The sequence below is a fragment of the Carcharhinus amblyrhynchos genome, chromosome 19, assembly GCF_965287045.1.
Source record: "Carcharhinus amblyrhynchos chromosome 19, sCarAmb.v2.hapA, whole genome shotgun sequence".
In the NCBI taxonomy this organism is placed as follows: Eukaryota; Metazoa; Chordata; class Chondrichthyes; order Carcharhiniformes; family Carcharhinidae; genus Carcharhinus; species Carcharhinus amblyrhynchos.
The window spans coordinates 7,657,829-7,676,327 of NC_137342.1; the positions used below are offsets into that span (position 1 = coordinate 7,657,829).

General features: G+C 47.3%; 1 protein-coding gene across 1 annotated transcript in view; it reads left to right on the top strand.

Annotated features, from left to right (window-relative positions):
• The window catches only part of LOC145355588 (ATP-binding cassette sub-family C member 9-like), a 197,995-nt gene that overhangs the window by 156,371 nt on the left and 23,125 nt on the right, over nucleotides 1-18,499 (top strand). Inside the window, exons 20-23 of the mRNA XM_080207837.1 lie at nucleotides 1,875-1,977; nucleotides 7,582-7,686; nucleotides 12,751-12,871; nucleotides 17,477-17,607. Coding sequence (XP_080063963.1) covers nucleotides 1,875-1,977; nucleotides 7,582-7,686; nucleotides 12,751-12,871; nucleotides 17,477-17,607 — 460 coding nt within the window. The remainder of the gene's footprint in view (nucleotides 1-1,874; nucleotides 1,978-7,581; nucleotides 7,687-12,750; nucleotides 12,872-17,476; nucleotides 17,608-18,499) is intronic.

Below are 18,499 nucleotides of genomic sequence, written 5' to 3' on the forward strand. Positions count from 1 at the left end.
ACATGTAACAGGGTGGGTGGGGGAAGTGGTCATGCTCAAAGCAGCATCCTAAATCAAAAAGCACAACCCAGTAGCAACAGACTAAGGTTAAGGAAAATTTCAGCTGGAAGTGAATCTCTTCTGTGCTTCCTGCCTCTTTGTACTAGCTTAAGAACGCTTACGTGTGCGTGTGCAGGTCCTCAGATCCTTAAAAGTGGTGAAGAAGACCCGTGAGTGGCACAGTGGTTAGCACTGCTGCCTCACAGTGCCGGGGTCCCGAGTTCGATTCCCGGCTTGGCTTACTGCCTGTGTAGAGTCTACATGTTCTCTCCGTGTCTGCATGGGTTTCCTCCCACAGTCCAAGGATGTGCGGGGTAGATGGATTGGCCATGCTATGTTGACCCTAGTGTTAGAAGGATTAGCAGGGTTTAATATTGAGGAGTTATGGGAATAGGGCCTGGGTGGGATTGTGGTCGGCGCAGACTCGATGGGCCAAATGGCTCGTTCTGCATTGCAGGGATTCTAAGGTTTCTATGGCATGCTTGCCTTCATGAGATGGGGTATCGAGTATAAAAATTATGTTACAGTTATATAAAAGGTTGGATTAGGCCACATTTGGAATTCTGTGTCCAATTCTGGTCACCACACTACCAGAAGGATGTGGATGCTTTGGAGAGGATACAGAAGAGCTTTACCAGGATGTTGCCTGGTCTGGAGGGTATTAGCTAAGAGGAGAGATTGAATAAACTGGGATTGTTCTCCTTGACATGATGGAGGCTGAGGAGTGGCTTTATCAAAGTTTATAAAATTATGAGGGGTACGGATAGGGTGAACAGTTGGAAGTTTTTTTTCCCCAGGACGGAAATGACAATTGCAAAGGGGCACAAGGTCATGGTAAAGGGGGGGGGAAGGTTCACTGGAGATGTGTGGGGGAAGTTTTTTACACAGAGTCGCGGGGACCTGGAATGTGCTGTAGGGTGAGGTGATTGAAGCAGACACATTAGTGATATTTAAGACTTATCTGGACAGACACATCACAGGCAGGGAATAGAGGGATATATGTGGTTGGTCTAGAAAGGACAATGTGATCTGCGTAGGCTTGGAGGGCCAAAGGGCCTGTTCCCGTGCTGTACTATTCTTTGTCCTTTTGTTCTATTTCTGTCCATCTTCAGATCTCATAGAAGGTTAGCACTGGGCTGGATTTTCCAGCCCTTCCCACCAACATGACCATCTAGTCCCAGTGAAGACGAACCTCCTCTCCCCCTACCCCCCTCCCTACCAACCCACCCAAAGATGGTTCCCTGGCAGTGCATAGGCAAGGCAGACAAAATGCTGTAGAAATTGGTGGGACAGGAAGATCCCACCAGTGGCTAATGGGGGAACCATCTTTGCCACTGGTGACGGGGGTGTCAGAAAATCTTCTGTTTCTCTCTCCGCAGATCTGCTGAGTATTCCCCGCGTAATTTATTTCTATTTCAGTCTTCCAGCAGTGGTTGCCTTTAATTAGTGCTGGGCGATGGTTTTGAGCTCCAGAACGGAATGTTTTACTGTGAGGGCCAGACGAAAAAACGTGCCAGTTAAGTTGATTGGCTATGATAAACTTGCTCTTCGTGTCGGCGGATTGAGGAGGGTAAATATGTGGAGTTATGGGGATAGGGACAATTGTGGGTGCAGATTCAATGGGCTGAATGGCCTCCTTCTACGCTGTGGGATTCTATGATTCTGGGAGAAAAAGCCCTGGTGGGCAAATGTGAAATTCAGCCTGTGTTTTTTTCTGAACTCTCTTGTCACAGCAAGTGAAGTAATTAAAAATGTGTACAAAGCTGTGGATGTGTGCCGGGTATGGAGCTCAGAGACACAGAGTGAACTGAAGACATGAATCTGTTCTGTTGCAGACATGAAGCCAGGTTTAAACAGCGTATGCTCGAGCTCACAGATGCCAACAACATAGCCTACTTGTTCCTGTCAGCAGCCAACAGATGGTTGGAGGTCAGAACGGTATGAGGGGAAAGATTTATACCCTTTAAGCGCTCGCAATTGAAAATGAACAGACGGCTGGTGTGAGAGGCCGTAAGAAATGAAAGCAAATGTCTGTCAATGAGGGCAGAATCTTAAAATAGCCCAGGCGTCCTTTTATGTCTGTGTACGAGTCACTGGGCATTTGCCCAGCGTCGCTCCAAATTGTTCCCAGTTACAAATTGTTTTCTTTTTGTATCGCAAGTAAAATCTGCAACTTGACGCAAGGACGCCTTGTTTTCTCCAGACCATGTCGAAGGTTACCCCCACCGCGGGAAGCATTTTCCCTCCAGGACACTGAGCTCAAACGGAAATTTGTCAGGAGATTGTGAGTGAGCATTCCGCACCTCCAAAATCTCAGATGCCAACAACGTCCACATCATGACTCAGCATTGCAACACAGCGAGAGATTTAGCAAAACATTTCACCTGAGCCAAGTGGAGCTCTTCCTGTTTTGATTACAAAGAACAGCCATAACGTCTGTTCTCTCTTTTTTTAAAACTGTATCTTGCTGTTGAATTTTTAAGATTTCAGATAAATATTCTCTCCATGTATTAAGTCGGACGCTTTAGGAACTTTCAAGCGGTTATTGGAAAGGCACAGGGAGCACAGCAGAATGATAGGGAGTGGGATAGCTTGATCTTGGGTGTTTAGACAAAGCTCGGCACAACATTGAGGGCCGAAGGGCCTGTACTGTTCTATGTTTCTATTGTAACGTCTCCCCTGCAGAAGGCCTCCTTATTTGTGGCACCTTAAATAATTCTTCACTGTTACTTTATTTGGCCGATGATGCATGGTATCAAGTATTGATTTATAATGGTGACTGTATCCATGTGACCACAGATAGTGATTAGTCTGCAATTAATAACGAGATTAGATATGAGAGAAATACTCCTTATAGCAATGGAAAGGTATCGATAGGATTACTATCTAAATTAGAAGTTTAATTAGAGAAGGGCACAGTGGTTAGCACTGCTGTCTCAGAGCGCCAGGGACCCGGATTCAATTCCCTGCTTGGGTCATTGCCTTTGTGGAGTTTGCACGTTCTCCCCGTGTCTGCATGGGTTTCCTCTCACAGTCCGAAAGATGTGCTGGTTTGGCCGTGCTCAATTCTCCCTCAGTGTACCCAAACAGGCACTGGCGACTAGGGGATTTTCACAGTAACTTCGTTGCAGTGTTAATGTAAGCCTATTTGCGATACTAATAAATAAATTTAAAATTAAAGAAGATAGATCCTAAACATTGGGTGACTAGTCCGAGGGAGTAGATGGTTTTGTATACATAGTTGTGTGCAGGGATAGTTACGTAACCATTTCATTGCTGACAAGACTGGCTGGTTAGTATATTGCCCAGAGAGAGAGCATCTATTCTGATCATGATGAACATGCTGAACACTACCTGAGTGCTGTGATCTCCATGGAAGCAGACAAGGGGGGATCCAGCAAGCTTCGTGAAGCTCTGTATAATAATTGACTCCATCTGATACCCAGCAGGCTGGAGAGTAAGATGAAATTGGCAGTGAGTGCCATTAGCGTGCAGAGTTGTGAGAAGTACACTTGCTGTACCTCTTTCACTATCACTGGAGAGTTCGTGGAATCTTAGAATCATACAGCGTAGAAGAGGCCCTTCAGCCCATCGAGTCTGCACTGACGCATTAGAAATACCTGAACTCCCATCTGCCAGCACTTGGCCCATAGCCCTGAATGTTAAGACGTGCCAAGTGTTCATCCAGATACTTTCTAAAGGATGTGAGGCATCCCACCTCCGTCACCCTCCGTGGCAGCACATGCCAGACTGTTGCCACCCTCCGAGTGACAAAAAAAGTTTTTCCTCACATCCCCCCCTAACTCCCTGCTCCTCACTTTGAACCTATGTCCCCCTGTGACTGATCCTTCAGCTAAGGGGAACTGCCGTTCCTTACCCACTCTGTCCATGTCTCTCGTAATCTCGTATACCTCAATCAGGTTGCCCTTCAGTCTTCTCCGCTCCAATGAAAATAACCCAAGTTTACACAACCTCTCTTTGTAACTTCAATATCCCATCCCAGGTAGCACCGTGGCGAATCTCCTCTGCACCCCCTCCTGTGCAAGCACAGTCCCCAGGAATTGCCCCGCAAGCCACGAGAATGTAGCTTTAACCATCCCCCAGACAGAGTATTAGAACCAGAAACCTTTCAAATAAATAAGGTTCCTGCCATGGTTCAATGCTAGAACGGTTGCCTCTGAGTTAGAAAGTTGTGTGTTACTGTTTTACTCCAGAAACTTGAAAACAAAACCTGGGCTGACATTTCAGTGCAGTACTGGTGGAGTGCTGCACTGCCAGAGGTGCCATCTTTCAGATAAAGTGTAAAACTGAGGCTCGATTGCTCTCTGAGTTTGGATCTAAAATGTCCTCTAGCGCTATTCAGGGGTCTTCCCCTTAGTGACCCAGCCAACATCCCTCAACCAACAGGACTGAAATCTGCGGGCCCGCTGGCATTTCCCCCCCTCATGGCCAGGAGTGGTTCATTCCAGCAGGGTTTACTACTGCTCCCCACTAATGGGAAAGAAGTAGCCGACCCCGTTAGAACTAATAGAAGCCGTTTAGGCCCCCACAGAAGGTAGGGGCTAAGTGGAGTCCCTCCAGTGCAGTGCCAGCCTGGCCCCCTGGCACTGCCCAAGGGGGAAACTGGCAATGCCCAAGGCGCACCTTGGTACTGCCCAATGCCTGGGCAGTACTAAGAGGGCAGGGCCAGAGGAAGCAGGACTATTGAGTGGGTGGGACCTATGGGGGGGGGGGGGGGGAGTGATTGGTGAGGATGGAGGGGCGCCGCTGTCAGTCTGCATAAGAATCGTAGGCGGAGGGAAGGAAGAGGGTTATTGGGGCTGGCCTTCCGGGTGGGGGGGCATTCAGGATTGCTGAGGGGGCAGAGGCAGCACGGCGGGCCTGGGGGGGGGGGCGAGAATTGGGGCTTGCCTGGAGAGGGGTAGGGGGATCAGAGGGGCGGTGATGGGGGTTTTTGGGGCTGGCCAGCGATCAGGAAACCAGCAGTATAGAGCCAATGTGCATGTGCCAGTCTACCCTCTGACAGATCAGTGCAGGCGCAGTGGCCCCACTCAGCGCCATGCTGCCAGCCTCTCGGGCAGGAATAGGCCCCGACCCCTGATTTTCAGAGCGAATCTCACCGGTGCTCAGCGTAGGGGAGATTCATTCTGAAAAATCACGCAAAAGATATCTGCGGGAGTTACTCCCGTTTTCAAGGCAATCCAGCACTTAGAATGTGTTTGGGAGAAGCGCCCCCAATGTTGAGCAGATTATTTTCTCTCGGAATGATGTTTAAATGCAGGGGTTTGCAAGTGGGACAGTGTTGTTGGGTGTGCGAGATGTTAGTTTGCTTCTTTCCATGGCTGGTCAGAGTAACCTTCAGGTGGCCTAGTTAAACAGCACTTGCGTGGTAATGAATTCACATCATTGTGGTGAGCTGGAATGTAGCCATGTGAATGAGTCAGTAAGTGAGCTAGCTTTACTCACCTTTACTGGTGTTAATGCAATAATAGTTCTAGTTCTAACTTATAATTCAGAAGGGTGGCACCGTGGTTAGCACAGCGCCAGGGACCCGGGTTCAATTCCGGCCTCGGGCCACTGCCTGTGTGGAGTTTGCACGTTCTCCCTGTGTTTGCGTGGGTTTCCTCTGCGTGCTCCGGTTTCCTCCCGCGGTCCAAAGATGTGTGGGTTAGGTTGATTGGCCATGCTTAAATTGACCCTAGTGCCAGGGGATTAGTAGGGTGAATGTGGGTAGGGTTACAGGAATAGGGCCTGGGTGGGATTGTGGTCAGTGCTGATTTGATGGGCTGTGTGGCCACCTTCTGCACTGGACTTGCTCCAGTATGAGAACATCTGTGAACCATCAGTTGGCTAGAGTGCGTTGCATTTAGCCACGGTCAAGGTGCACGAAGTTGTGAAGCAACCAGTTGTTGTGCTGGGTGTACTTTTCAGTCTGCCTGATCCCAGGATACTATGGAATGTTTTCCCATGCTGAAACATATCCTTTTCTATCTGCCTTGCTCCCTAGTGTTAGAAACATTGGTTGGCTCACAGCGTCAGGGACCCAGGTTCGATTGCCAGCTTGGGTCACTGTCTGTGTGGAGTTTGCTCACTTTTCCATGCAGTTTCCTCCCACAGTCCAAAGATGTGGAGGTTAGGTGGATTGGCTGTGCTGAATTGTCCCTTAGTGACCAAAGATGTGCAGGTTAGGGGGATTTGTGGGATAAATCTGTTGTGGGTTATGGGGATAGGGTAGGCAGTGTGTCTGGGTGAGATACTCTGTCAGGGAATCAGTGCACGCTCGATGGGTCAGATGACCACCTCCTGCACTGCAGGGATTCTGTGATAAGGATTCTGTGATCATTTTTCCCTTGAAGTCTGCTATGAGAGCAGGTGTCCCAAGCAAAGAACAGTACAGCACAGGAAACAGGCCCTTCGGCCCTCCAAGCCTGCACCGCTCATTGGTCCAACTAGACCATTCCTTTGTATCCCTCCATCCCCAGTCTGCTCATGTGACTATCCAGGTAAGCCTTAAACGAAAATAGCATGTCCACCTCCACCACCCTACTTGGCAGTGCATTCCAGGCCCCCACCACCCTCTGTGTAAAAAAACATCCCTCTGATATCTGAGTTAAACCTCGCCCCTCTCACCTTGAACCTGTGACCCCTCGCGATCGTCACCTCCGACCTGGGAAAAAGCTTCCCACTGTTCACCCTGTCTATACCCTTCATAATTTTGTACACCTCTATTTGGTCTCCCCTCATTCTCTGTCTTTCCAGGGAGAACAACCCCAGTTTATTCAATCTCTCCTCATAGCTCAGACCCTCCATACCAGGCAGCATCCTGGTAAAACTCCTCTGCACTCTTTCCACAGCCTCCACGTCCTTCTGGTAGTGTGGCGACCAGGACTAGGAGCTTCTTGTTCAGTGATAGGGCTGCTACCCATTCAACTGCAAGGCCTCCAATGAGGCATCTTGAAAGTCACTAATTTACTTTGCCAGCCTCCTGATTATAGGAGGCCCTCATCCCTTTAACAACTGCCTAGTCTTTCTTCCACCTATAGCCTTCAGCAGAAGGGGAAAAATAAATCATCTCATGTTAAATTTGCAGCTGGAACTCCCCATTTTGTCGAAATTAATTGATTCACGCTGGGAGATGGTTCAACGGGTGATGTCCAGTTTATAAGTCTCTGCTGTTCGTGGATGGTCCGAGACAGTGAGCGTCAGCAAGCGATGACTCACTGGAAGACAATCAGAACCAACTGTGAGGCAGCCCTGAGTCAGGATTCACACTGGTGAAGAAGTCATTGTATTGCAAAGCCGAAACAGGATGTTGGTTTTTCTCTGCTGTGCTGACCCAGGGATGTTGATGTAACTGTGACATCCTCAGCTGCTGGGCTGAGTGGGATGTCTAACTGTATTCGAAGCAAGTCTGCTGCAATTGGCTTGGTGCCTGCCATACTTTATGCTGCATTCAGTCATTGAAACCCCTGAGGATAGTCAAGTCCTCAGAAGGTTAGACAATCACATCAACTGATAACTTGTTCCTATTGCTTTAAACAGGACTACCTTGGTGCTTTCATTGTCCTCAGCGCAGCTCTGGCCTCCATTTCATATTCCAATAATTCATCTGGTTTAGTGGGATTTGGTCTAACCTATGCATTAACGGTAAGTAAACCTGCTTGTTTTTGTCCAATGTAATGATCCTCCCAATTCTTGGTGCTCAGGCTCCTCAGATGTACTGGAAGCACATCTGACATTTCACCTCATCGTCAACCTGGCTAGAACTTGGGATCAAGCTAAACGTTTCCAACGTGTTAACTAGATTTGTGTTCAATGCAATATCAATCATTTGTCTGTCAATAGCACAGCATTATAGCACAGCACAGCAACAGTAAGTGACACACTGAGGCGGATTGAGCGGATTGATGGATAGGATAGAGGTGGAAAGACTCTTCCCGCTCAAAAAAGACAATAGGACTAGGGGGCACAGCCTCAAGATAAAAGGGGGGCGGTTTAGAACGGAGTTGAGGAGGAACTTCTTCACTCAAAGGGTGATGAATCTCTGGAATTCTCTGCCCGTTGAAGTGGTGGAGGCTGCCTCGCTAAATATTTTTAAGACGCGGGTTGATGGGTTTTTGATAGGAGAGGGGATTAAGGGTTATGGGGAGAGGGCGGGAAAGTGGAACTGAGCAGCGACAGATCAGCCATGATCTTATTGAATGGCGGGGCAGGCTCGAAGGGCTGGATGGCCTACTCCTGCTCCTATTTCTTATTTCTTTCTTATTTCTATTATTTCATTTTTATTATTTTTCTTATTCTGGTTTTCAAGAATCCAACACATAATTGAAAGTAAATACAAAAGTCAGTGGAGCCTCAGTGTTTGTTGAGCGTATCTTCACACTTGCACTGTTTTTTTAACCCTTTGGGGAATGGTAGGGTAAGTGGTGAACGGGTTTCCAAGCTGATTATAGACCACTAAACTGCCCTTTCCATAGCCAACAAGTCCTGGCATCGGATTCAAACCAGGAGCTTCTGGTTCAGTGGTAGGGGTGCTACCCACATGACAACAAGACCTCCAAAGTAGCCTCTTGACAGCCACTAACCAGCGTGCAATATGGAAGAGGCTGCGTAGAAAGTTGTTAAATTTAATTTACTTTGTATGGGGATCCCACTCACGAATCAAGTGGGATCCCTTTACATTTTGACTTCAGTTTGATCTGATTTTGCATGGAACATTAAACTGGACGCAAAGGGTTAAATTGCAAAGAGAGATGACACAAACGGCATTTTGAAATCCCCAGAATCTAGAAGGTTGAGGTGTGATACGATTGAAATTTTCAAGATGTTGTGGGGAATAGATCAGGCTGATAGTGAAACTGTTCCCAACGGTTGGGAAGTCTAGGATTCGGGGGGTATTGTCTAAATATTAAAACCACACCTTTCAATGAATGAAATTAGGAAACTCTTCTATTCGCAAAGGATAAAGTTTAGAAATCTCTTTTACAAATGGGAATTTTTGTAAAATCAATTGTAAATTTTCAACCTGAAATTGATGGATTTGTGTTATTCAGACTCCTTGAGAAATACAAGCAAAATAAGTTTGGTTCAAAGTCAACCATAATCTCATTGGACACAGGCCCTAGGGGATAAATGACATTTTAAAAATGTATTCATGAGATGTGGGCTTCGCTGGCAAGGCCAGCGTTTATTGTCCATATCTAGTTGCCCTTGATGTGGTGGTGAGCTGTCTGGTGTAGATGCACCCACAGTGCTGTTAGAGAGGGAACTCAGGATTTAAACCAAGTGACGATGAAGGGTTTGATACTGAGTAGTCTAATTTCATTTCTTTCCTATTTTGTAGCAGTTTAATACAACAGAATGGTTTGCTGGGCTATTTCAGAGCCGGGTAGCACAGTGGTTAGCACTGCTGCTTCACAGCTCCAGGGTCCTGGGTTCGATTCCCGGCTTGGGTCACTGTCTGTGTGGCATTTGTACATTCTCCTTGTGTCTGCGTGGGTTTCCTCCGGGTGCTCCGGTTTCCTCCCACATCCAAAGATGTGTGGGTCAGGTTGATTGGCCATGCTAAGTGGCCATCCCCTTAGTGTCCAGGGATGTGTAGGTTAGAGGGATTAGTGGGTATAATATAGAAACCCTACAGTGCAGAAAGAGGCCCTTCGGCCCATTGAGTCTGCACAGAACACAATCCCACCCAGGCCCTACCCCCATATCCCTACATATTACACCCACTAATCCCTCTAACCTACACATCCCTAGACACTAAGAGGCAATTTCTTAGCATGTCCAATCAACCTAACCGGCACATCTTTGGACTGTGGGAGGAAACCAGAGCACCCAGAGGAAACCCACACAGACACGAGGAGAATGTGCAAATTCCCCACAGACAGTGACCCGAGCCGGGAATCGAACCCAGGACCCTGGAGCTGTGAAGCAGCAGTGCTAACCACTATGCTACCGTGCCGCCCATGTAGGGATATGGGGGTAGGGCCTGGGTGGGATTGTGCTCGGTGCAGACTCGATGGGCCAAAGGGCCTCTTTCTGTACTGTAGGGTTCTGTGATTGCTTCTTAGCCGTTTGGCTAAGATCAAGTGTCAGATCAAGCCCCAGATGAGGTGTTGTAATGCCTCATGCTGTCACCTTGGACCTTATTTGTCTCTCTTGTAGGGAAGGTGAGTTGAGTTCAGTTGGAATTTGAATTTGGTTTTTGGTGCAAGCAAGGAATGGATTTGTGTTTGCCTGGTCCACTCTGAGCATTGGCTTTGTAACTTTAAGGATGGAGTAAAATTTAAAAAGAAAATTAGAGCCAGCCACATAGCTGTGGGTCTAGAGTCACATGTAGGCCAGACCAGGTAAGGATGGCAGATTTCTTTCCCTAAAGTGCATTGGTGAGCGAAATGTTTTTTTATATGACCATCACCAAAGGTTTCACATTCACTATTACTGAGACTAGCTTTTAATTCCAGATTTATTAATTGAATTTAAATTCTGCCATGAGCCTGTGCCCCCACAGCATTAGCCTGGGCCCCTGGATTACTAATCCAGTGACAGTACCAGTCACCTCCCCGCATCACGGTAGCGCAGCGCAGTGGTTAGCACTGCTGCTCCACAGCTCCAGTGTCCTGGGTTCGATTCCCAGCTCGAGTCACTGTCTCTGTGGAGTTTGCACATTCTCCTCGTGTCTGTGTGGGTTTCCTCCGGGTACTCCGGTTTCCTCCCACAGTCCAAAGACGTGTGGGTTTGGCTGTGCTAAGAAATTGCCCCTGAGTGTCTAGGGATGTGTAGGTTAGAGGAATTAGTGGGTATAATATGTAGGAATATGGGGGTGGTACTTTGGGATTGTGTTCGGTGCAGACTCGATGGGCTGAAGGGCCTCTTTCTGCACTGTAGGTTTCTATGATTCTATGATACTCCTGTTCCTATGTTCTAGTGTGTCCTTATCTGTCCTCCCATATGGACTTGACACAAAAAGAAGAGCAGGAGAGTTCTCCCCAGTCTTAGAATCATAGAATTTCTACAGTACGGAAGCAGACCATTCAGCCCATTGGTTCTGCACCAACTCTCCAACAGAGCATCCCACCCATACCCTGATCTTGTAACCTCACATATCTACCTTGCTAATCCCCCTAGCCTACACATTCTGGGATACTAAGGGGTAATTTAGCATGGCCAGTCCGCCTAACCTGCACGTCTTTGGTCTGTGGGGAAAAAACAGAAAAGATCAAAAAAAAATTGTCCCACAGTCCAAAGATGTGTGGGTTAGGTTGATTGGCCACGCTAAAATTGCCCCTTAGTGTCATGGGATGCTTAGGTTAGAGGGATTAGCGGGTAAAATGTGTAGGGATATAGGGGTAGGGCCTGGGTGGGACTCTGGTCGATGTAGACTCGATGGGACGAAGGGCCTCTCTGCACTGTGGGGTTCTATGATTCTATACAGGGGGAATGTGCAAACTCCGGACAGCCTCCCAAGGCAGCAGTGCTAACCATTGAGCAGAACACTGAGTAGCACAATTACCCTCCACCACCATCACTAGGGCAGATAATCTTCTGCATTTGTCTATATGGCAGTAACCACACTTCAATAAAGAATTGTCATTGCCACCTTTATCCTTCTTTATTTCAGGTTCCTCATAAAAGAACCTGAGATGAGTTTCCAACCTTGCGTTCTTGCCATCAATAAGATGGCCTGTTTCCACCTCCATAATAATGGCTGACTTTGCTCCTGTCTATGTTTATCTGCTGCTGTAACGCGCATTCATGCCCTTGTTACCTCAAGTCTCAATGATTCCAGTGAACTCCTGGCTGATCTCCCACATTCAACCCTCTGTAAACTTGAGACCATTCCTGACACCAAGTCCCGTTCTCCTTTTACCCTATCATTTGCTCACTTACATTGCCTCATAGTTAAGCACTGTCTTGATTTTAAAATGATCACCTTGTTTTTAAATCCCTCCATGAACTTTCTCCTCCCTGTGTCTGTATCCTCCTCTGATTCTAATTCTGGTTATTTGCATATTCCAGATTACAAGTTCTCCATCATTGGTAGCCAAACCTTGTGTCACCTAGGTCCCAAGCTCTGGAATTCCTTCCCTACACTCCTTGGTTGTGAATGTAGCCCAATCCATCTCACGCACCAGCCTCCCATCCATTAACTCTGTCTGCACTTCCTGCTGCCTTGACAAAGCAGACGCACAACCAAGGACCCCAAGCACCCCACACAAACTCTCTTCCACCTTCTTTCCATTGGGAAAATGATACAAAAGTCTGAGGTCATGTCCTAACCGACTAAAAACAGCTTCTTCCCTTCTGCCATCAGACTTTTGAATGGACTTACCTCCCACTAAGTTGATCTTTCTCTACATCCTAGCTAAGACTGTAATGCTACATTCTGCTTTCTCTCCTTTCCTTCTCTACGAACAGTATGCTTTTATAGCGCGCAAGAAACAATTTTTTTTTGTTGTATCACAATACATGTGACAATAATAAATTAAATCAAAATCAAATTAGTTTTTACCTTAAGACAGCACTTAAAACAGACCTCTTTGATCATCTGACTAAAAATCTTTGTGATTGAGTGTCGTGAATCTTTGCTTTATAACATTCCAGTGAAATGTCTTGCCCGTTATGTAAAAGGTGTGACGTAAATATTAGTTACTGCTTTGGTTGTGAAAGACCGAAAGGTGCTATTTAAATGCAAGTTCTTTCTTTGCACAGGTTTGTAATTATCTTAACTGGGTAGTGCGAAATCTGGCTGATTTGGAAGTACAGATGGGAGCTGTGAAGAAGGTGAACAGTTTCTTGAACATTGAGAGTGAAAATTATGAAGGAACCATTGGTATGATTTACAAATACAATATACCGCAGTCTAAGCCTAGAAGAGAAAAGAGGTAGAAACATCCTTGTTAAAGTATACAGTAATGTTACATTCGCTTAAAGAAAGATTGATATGTGTTGACATTCTCCAACGTTAAGCACATTGGGTAAATTTGTTCAATGCGTGTAATACTAAAAACAATTCTGTTGACATTCTGGTTTTCTCTCCTCTGTTTTGCCTGTGTATCCAACGTGGTCAACCTCCTGCACCCCGCTAAATTGGTAACTCTTAATTTGTGAACTTTATCTAATTACTGTCCAGGGACCATTCATAAGATATAGGGTGGAATTTTACCGGCATTTACGCTCGTGGGGGGTCAGTTTAGAACGGAGTTGAGGAGGAACTTCTTCACTGAAAGGGTGGTGAATCTCTGGAATTCTCTGCCCCTTGATGTGGTGGAGGCTACCTCGCTAAATATATTTAAGTCACGGGTAGATAGGTTTTTGGTAGGCAAGGGAATTAAGGGTTATGGGGAGAAAGCGGGAAAGTGGAACTGAGCCACTTCAGATCAGCCATGATCTTCTTGAATGGCGGGGCAGGCTCGAAGGGCTAGATGGCCTATTCCTCCTCCTACTTCTTACGTTCGACATTCGTACGATCCTGCCCGAGGCCAAAGGAGAATGCCATTCTTCCAGTCGAGCCCGCTCCCGGCATGGGGCAGGCGTGCCGGTAAAATTCCGGAACAGAATGAGGCCATTCGGCCCATCGGGCCTGCTCCAACACCCGATCATGGCCGATAGGCTCCTCATCCCTATTTTCCTGCCTTCTCCCCCATAACCCTTCAACCCATTACCAATTAGAAATCTGTCTAACTCCTCCTTAAGTTTACTTTCTGCCCCAGCATCCGTAGCACTTTGGGGTAGCGAATTTGACAGATTCAACGAAGAAGGCAGCACAATTCTGTCTTTCCTAGCTGGATAGTAACCAGTAGCAGGAGGTTCCTAATGTTCGCGTGCATGCATGTTCACGTCGATTGCTGCACTGAGTCAGGATCAGAGGTGGTGCCTTTCTGGTCCATGTGGTTCAGTTGCCTAATCGGCAAGCACAGTTCTCAAACAAAGCAGTACAAGACTTGCCTGACTGCATTCTTTTATATAGCAATTCCCTTTCGTAGAAGGCCATTTGAAATGTTGTACAATCCCGTGACCAGAGAGGGAGCCCTATCTCAGGAGGGAGCACGAAACAATCAGTGCTGCAGTATTCCAACTCTGCCCATGACAGAGATAATGAGGTGGAGTTTATACTGCAGCTCTAAGAAGCTCTGGTCAGACCCCCATCTGGAATGATTGCATTCAACTCCAGGTACAACACTTCAAATGTTGCTTTGGCCTTTGCGCAGGTGCAGCACAGATTCACAAGAACGCTAGTAGGCCTAAAAAGGTTAAATTATGCATGCACATGTGTGTAAAAGTGAACGGTGATCCACTTGAGGTATTTTAAGGTAAAAGGCCACAATCTTCCAATTCTCCCAGGATATAGGAGTGGTTCTAGAGGATGGAACAGTGGTTAGCACTGCTGCCTCTCAGTGCCAGGGATCTGGGTTCAATTCTGGCCTGGGGTCACTGTCTGTGTGGAGTTTGTACATTCTCCCCGTGTCTGTGTGGGTTTCCTCCGGGTGCTCCGGTTCCCTCCCACAGTCCAAAGATGTGCAGGTTAGGTGGTTTAGCCATGCTAAATTGCTCCTAGTGCCCCAAGATGAATAGGTTAGGGGAATTAATGAGGTGAGTATGTGGCGTTATGGAAGTAGGGCGTGGGGAAGATCTGTTGGAGAGTCACTGCAGCCTCGATGGGCCGAATGGCTGTAGGAATGACTGGGAAATTGCAAATTTTACACCCTTGTGCAAAAGAAGAGTGGAGAACTGGATAAAAGTGGCAATGACAGGCTGGCCTGTATAACTCCAGTGACAGGGAAACTTTAGGGACGACACTACTGGAAAAATGAGCAGCAACGTGGACAAGTGTGATTTGGTAAAGCCAACATGCATTTGTTACAGACAAATTATATTTGACGAACTTGATAGAGATTTTAGATGAGGAAATAGAGAGAGGGCAGATGAGGGCAAGGCAGTTTTATATACGAGCATTTACGAAAGGCATTGATAAAACACAAACAGAAGAAAAAGTACTCGGAGGGTCTGGAAGCCTCTGCGAGAAATAGAGTTAACATTTCAGGTTAATGATCGTTCACAGAACTCTTTTGGGAGTCATTGTGCTTAGAGTAAAATTATAGTGGACCTTTTGTACTAGGCCTTTAATAAACTATCGGATAACAGGTCTATGAGCAAGATTAAAGGCTGGAAGATAAAAGCGACAGTAGCAACATGGATACAAAGTTGGCTCTGAAGTAGAAAACAGAGTTGTGGTGAATAGTTGTGTTCTGAGTCTCGGGAGGTATTTAACAGTGTTCCCCATGGAGCAGTGCTAGGGTCACCACTGTTTTTCATTGCATTCATGACTTAGATTTGGGATTACAGGGCAGAATTTCAACTTTTGCATGTGACTTAAAATTTGAGAGTGTAGGATTCTGCAAATAAGATAAAAATAGTCTCCCAGAGGCTGGTAGAATGGGTGGACGCATGCCAGATGAAAAGAGGTGATATATTTCGCTAGGAAGAATGAAGAAAGACCAGGCATTTGAAATGGAACAATTTTAAAGAGGGTGCAGGGAGTCAGAAACCAGGGCCCGAATTTTAAACTCCCCCACTGAGCAGTGAGGGAGCATGAATCTGAAGGGACGGGGTTCTCTTGGGGTGAGTGCCCATCTGCCCCAATTGTGTAGTGACTTTGCGCTGGGGTGGGCAAGGCCTCGGTTGGGAAGCTTCCCCAGTTGTAGCCCTTAAGTGGCCACTTGTTAGCCGTTTAAGAGCTACTCCCCGCCCTGCCACAACTGTTAGGCTGACAGGAGGATTGAACGTGTGGGCAGAAATCCAAAAGTTAAGAGTGACGTTTTTGGGTGAGAAGCACTTTCTACACAGTCCTGTGGCCTCTGGACTTCCCAATGCCCCAATCTTCCTTTACTTACCCCATCCCCCTCCTCCTCCGTTCCCTGCCATGAGCTCAGTCACTGCCCCTCGCGCCTCCCCACCCTGGGCTTCTTGAACTTACCTGGGCCTCTGGTGCCTGGGCTTCTACTCCGATGGCCTCCTGCGTTTCTGCTCCTGTCCACCACATTGGCGTCGCTGCAGTGACGAGAGTATTACTGATCAATCAGATTGGGTGGTAGCTCTTTAGGGCAGGACTTCCTCCTGAAAGAGGCTCAGTCATGGTGAGAAAGGAGACCCCATCATCTAAAACCATCAGGCCCTGGGCCATTGATGCACAGATCTTAGAAGAGAACAGGACACTCTAACAAAGCAATTAAAAAGCACGTGTGAACCCAGGCTTAATAAATAGAGGCTTTAAGTTTATTTATTAGTGTCAGAAGTAAGCTTACGTTAACACTGCAATGAAGCTACTGTGAAAATCCCCGAGTCGTCACACTCCGGTACCTGTTTGGGTACACAGAGAATTTAGCTTGGCCAACGCACCTAACCTGCATGCCTTTCAGACTGTGGGAGGAAACCAGACCACCCGGAGGAAACCCATGCAGATACGGGGAGAGCATGCAGACTCTTTGAACCCAGGTCTCTGGCAGTGTGAGGCAGCAGTGCTAACCACTGTGCCACCGTGCCGTCCCTTGGGATGGAGTTTAGTTACCGAGGTCTGTTGTTTGACTCAGGTAATATCCCCACTAGCCAAATCTGCTTTGGTAAAATGTACCCTGTTATGTGCAGTTTTTGTGATGTAGAGGTGGGTGTGGGATGGAGCTGGGCCTCTGACTCTGGATGGAGGTGGGTGAGATGCTGAGGTCTGCTCAGAAGGCCAACCTCTTGTTCTCTGGGACTTCATCCCAGTTGTTTTGGAAGTTATGCCCTTTGGGGTATGTGGTTTATTTAAAAGTAAATCAAGCAGCGTGTGATGCTCACATTTGATCCAAATCCATGAGTTTCTCGCTGGAAAGTTCTATCTCTGGGGCTTTGCTGGAATTTCTCCAGATCTAAAGCCAATAAAGAGTAGGGCTGTGAGAAGGAACATCCACAGATGGTGCCTCTGAGCCTAAGAGTGCTGATTATCGCCTACAACTTGGCACAGTGATTAGCACTGCCGCCTCACAGCGCCGGGGACCTGGGTTCAATTCCCAGCTTGGGTCACTGTCTTTATGGAGTCTGCACATTCTTCCCGTATCCACATGGGTTTCCTCCGGGTACTCCAGTTTCCTCCCACACTCCAAAGATGCATGGGTCAGGTGGATTGGACACGCTAAGTTGCCCCTTAGTGTCAGGAGGACTAGCTAGGGTAAATGCGTGGAGATAAGGCCTGGGTGGGATTGTGGTTGGTGCAGACTCGATGGGCCGAATGGCTTCCTTCTGCACTGTTCGATTCTATGATCGATGAACTTCCCAGCCTTCGAGTTGCATAAAATGAGCAGGCAATGAAAGCAAATTCTGATGATCTTAAAAAAAGGTCTGAATTAACAACTGCTGTTTGAGATGGTGCATCCATTCCAGATCTTCATACTCTCTGCAGACCCATCCCAGGTTCCGGAAGATTGGCCACAGCAGGGAGAGATCAAGATTCAAGATCTCTGCGTTCGGTACGACCCGTCTCTCAAGCCTGTCCTTAAACATGTCAAAGCCTACATCACGCCAGGCCAGAAGGTAAGAGAGAATCTGACACTAGCTTGTTCGTTAATGATGATCCTCAGAATTTGGAGAGAATTTGCAAACTTACCACAGGCAAGGGGACAAGCACTGCTCTATGTGAAGGAGTTAGAATGGAAAAAGATTGATTTATATCGACCCCAGAGGTGTAACAAACTCCTCTTCAGAAATTTGAACTTCAGAGCTCAGCCTGGGTAGCACAGTGGGTTAGCACTGCTGCCTCACAGCACCAGGGTCCCGGGTTCAATTCCGGCTTGGGTCACTGTCTGTGTGGAGTCTGCACATTCTCCCCGTGTCTGAGTGGGTTTCCTCCGGGCACTCCAGTTTCCTCCCACACTCTGAAAGACGCGCTGGCTAGGCGCATTGACCCGAGCAGGCGCCAGACTAGGGGAATTTCACAGTAACTTCATTGCAGTGTTAATGTCAGCCTTACTCGTGACTCGTAAATAAACTTTACTTCTTAGAATTGTATGAAATCTCTCTGGTTCTCCAATGTCTATTCTGCTAACTGGGCTTGTGTTAATTTTCAAGTTTTACGAGCACAGGGGCCACGATTCTCCCGAATTGGGACCAAGTGCCCAGGAAACCTGGGGGATTACCTACTGATATTAGCAACATCTTATCAACTGGGATTCTCCCACCTGATGGATGCTTACTTATTCAGAATGGACAATGTGCCACCAAACACCGCTGTTCCAAATCCGACCGCAAATTTTAAAGGGCGATCGGATCCCCATGCTCGGAGACAAAGCTCCCCATGTCCATAAAGTAAAGGGTGGCTCCCACACAGACAAGGAGAGCACCACCAAACCCCTCACCAAAGAGGGGCATCCTTCCTCCCCTCCCCCACCCAGAAATAACGGGTACTCCCTCCACACCACGCAAGCAT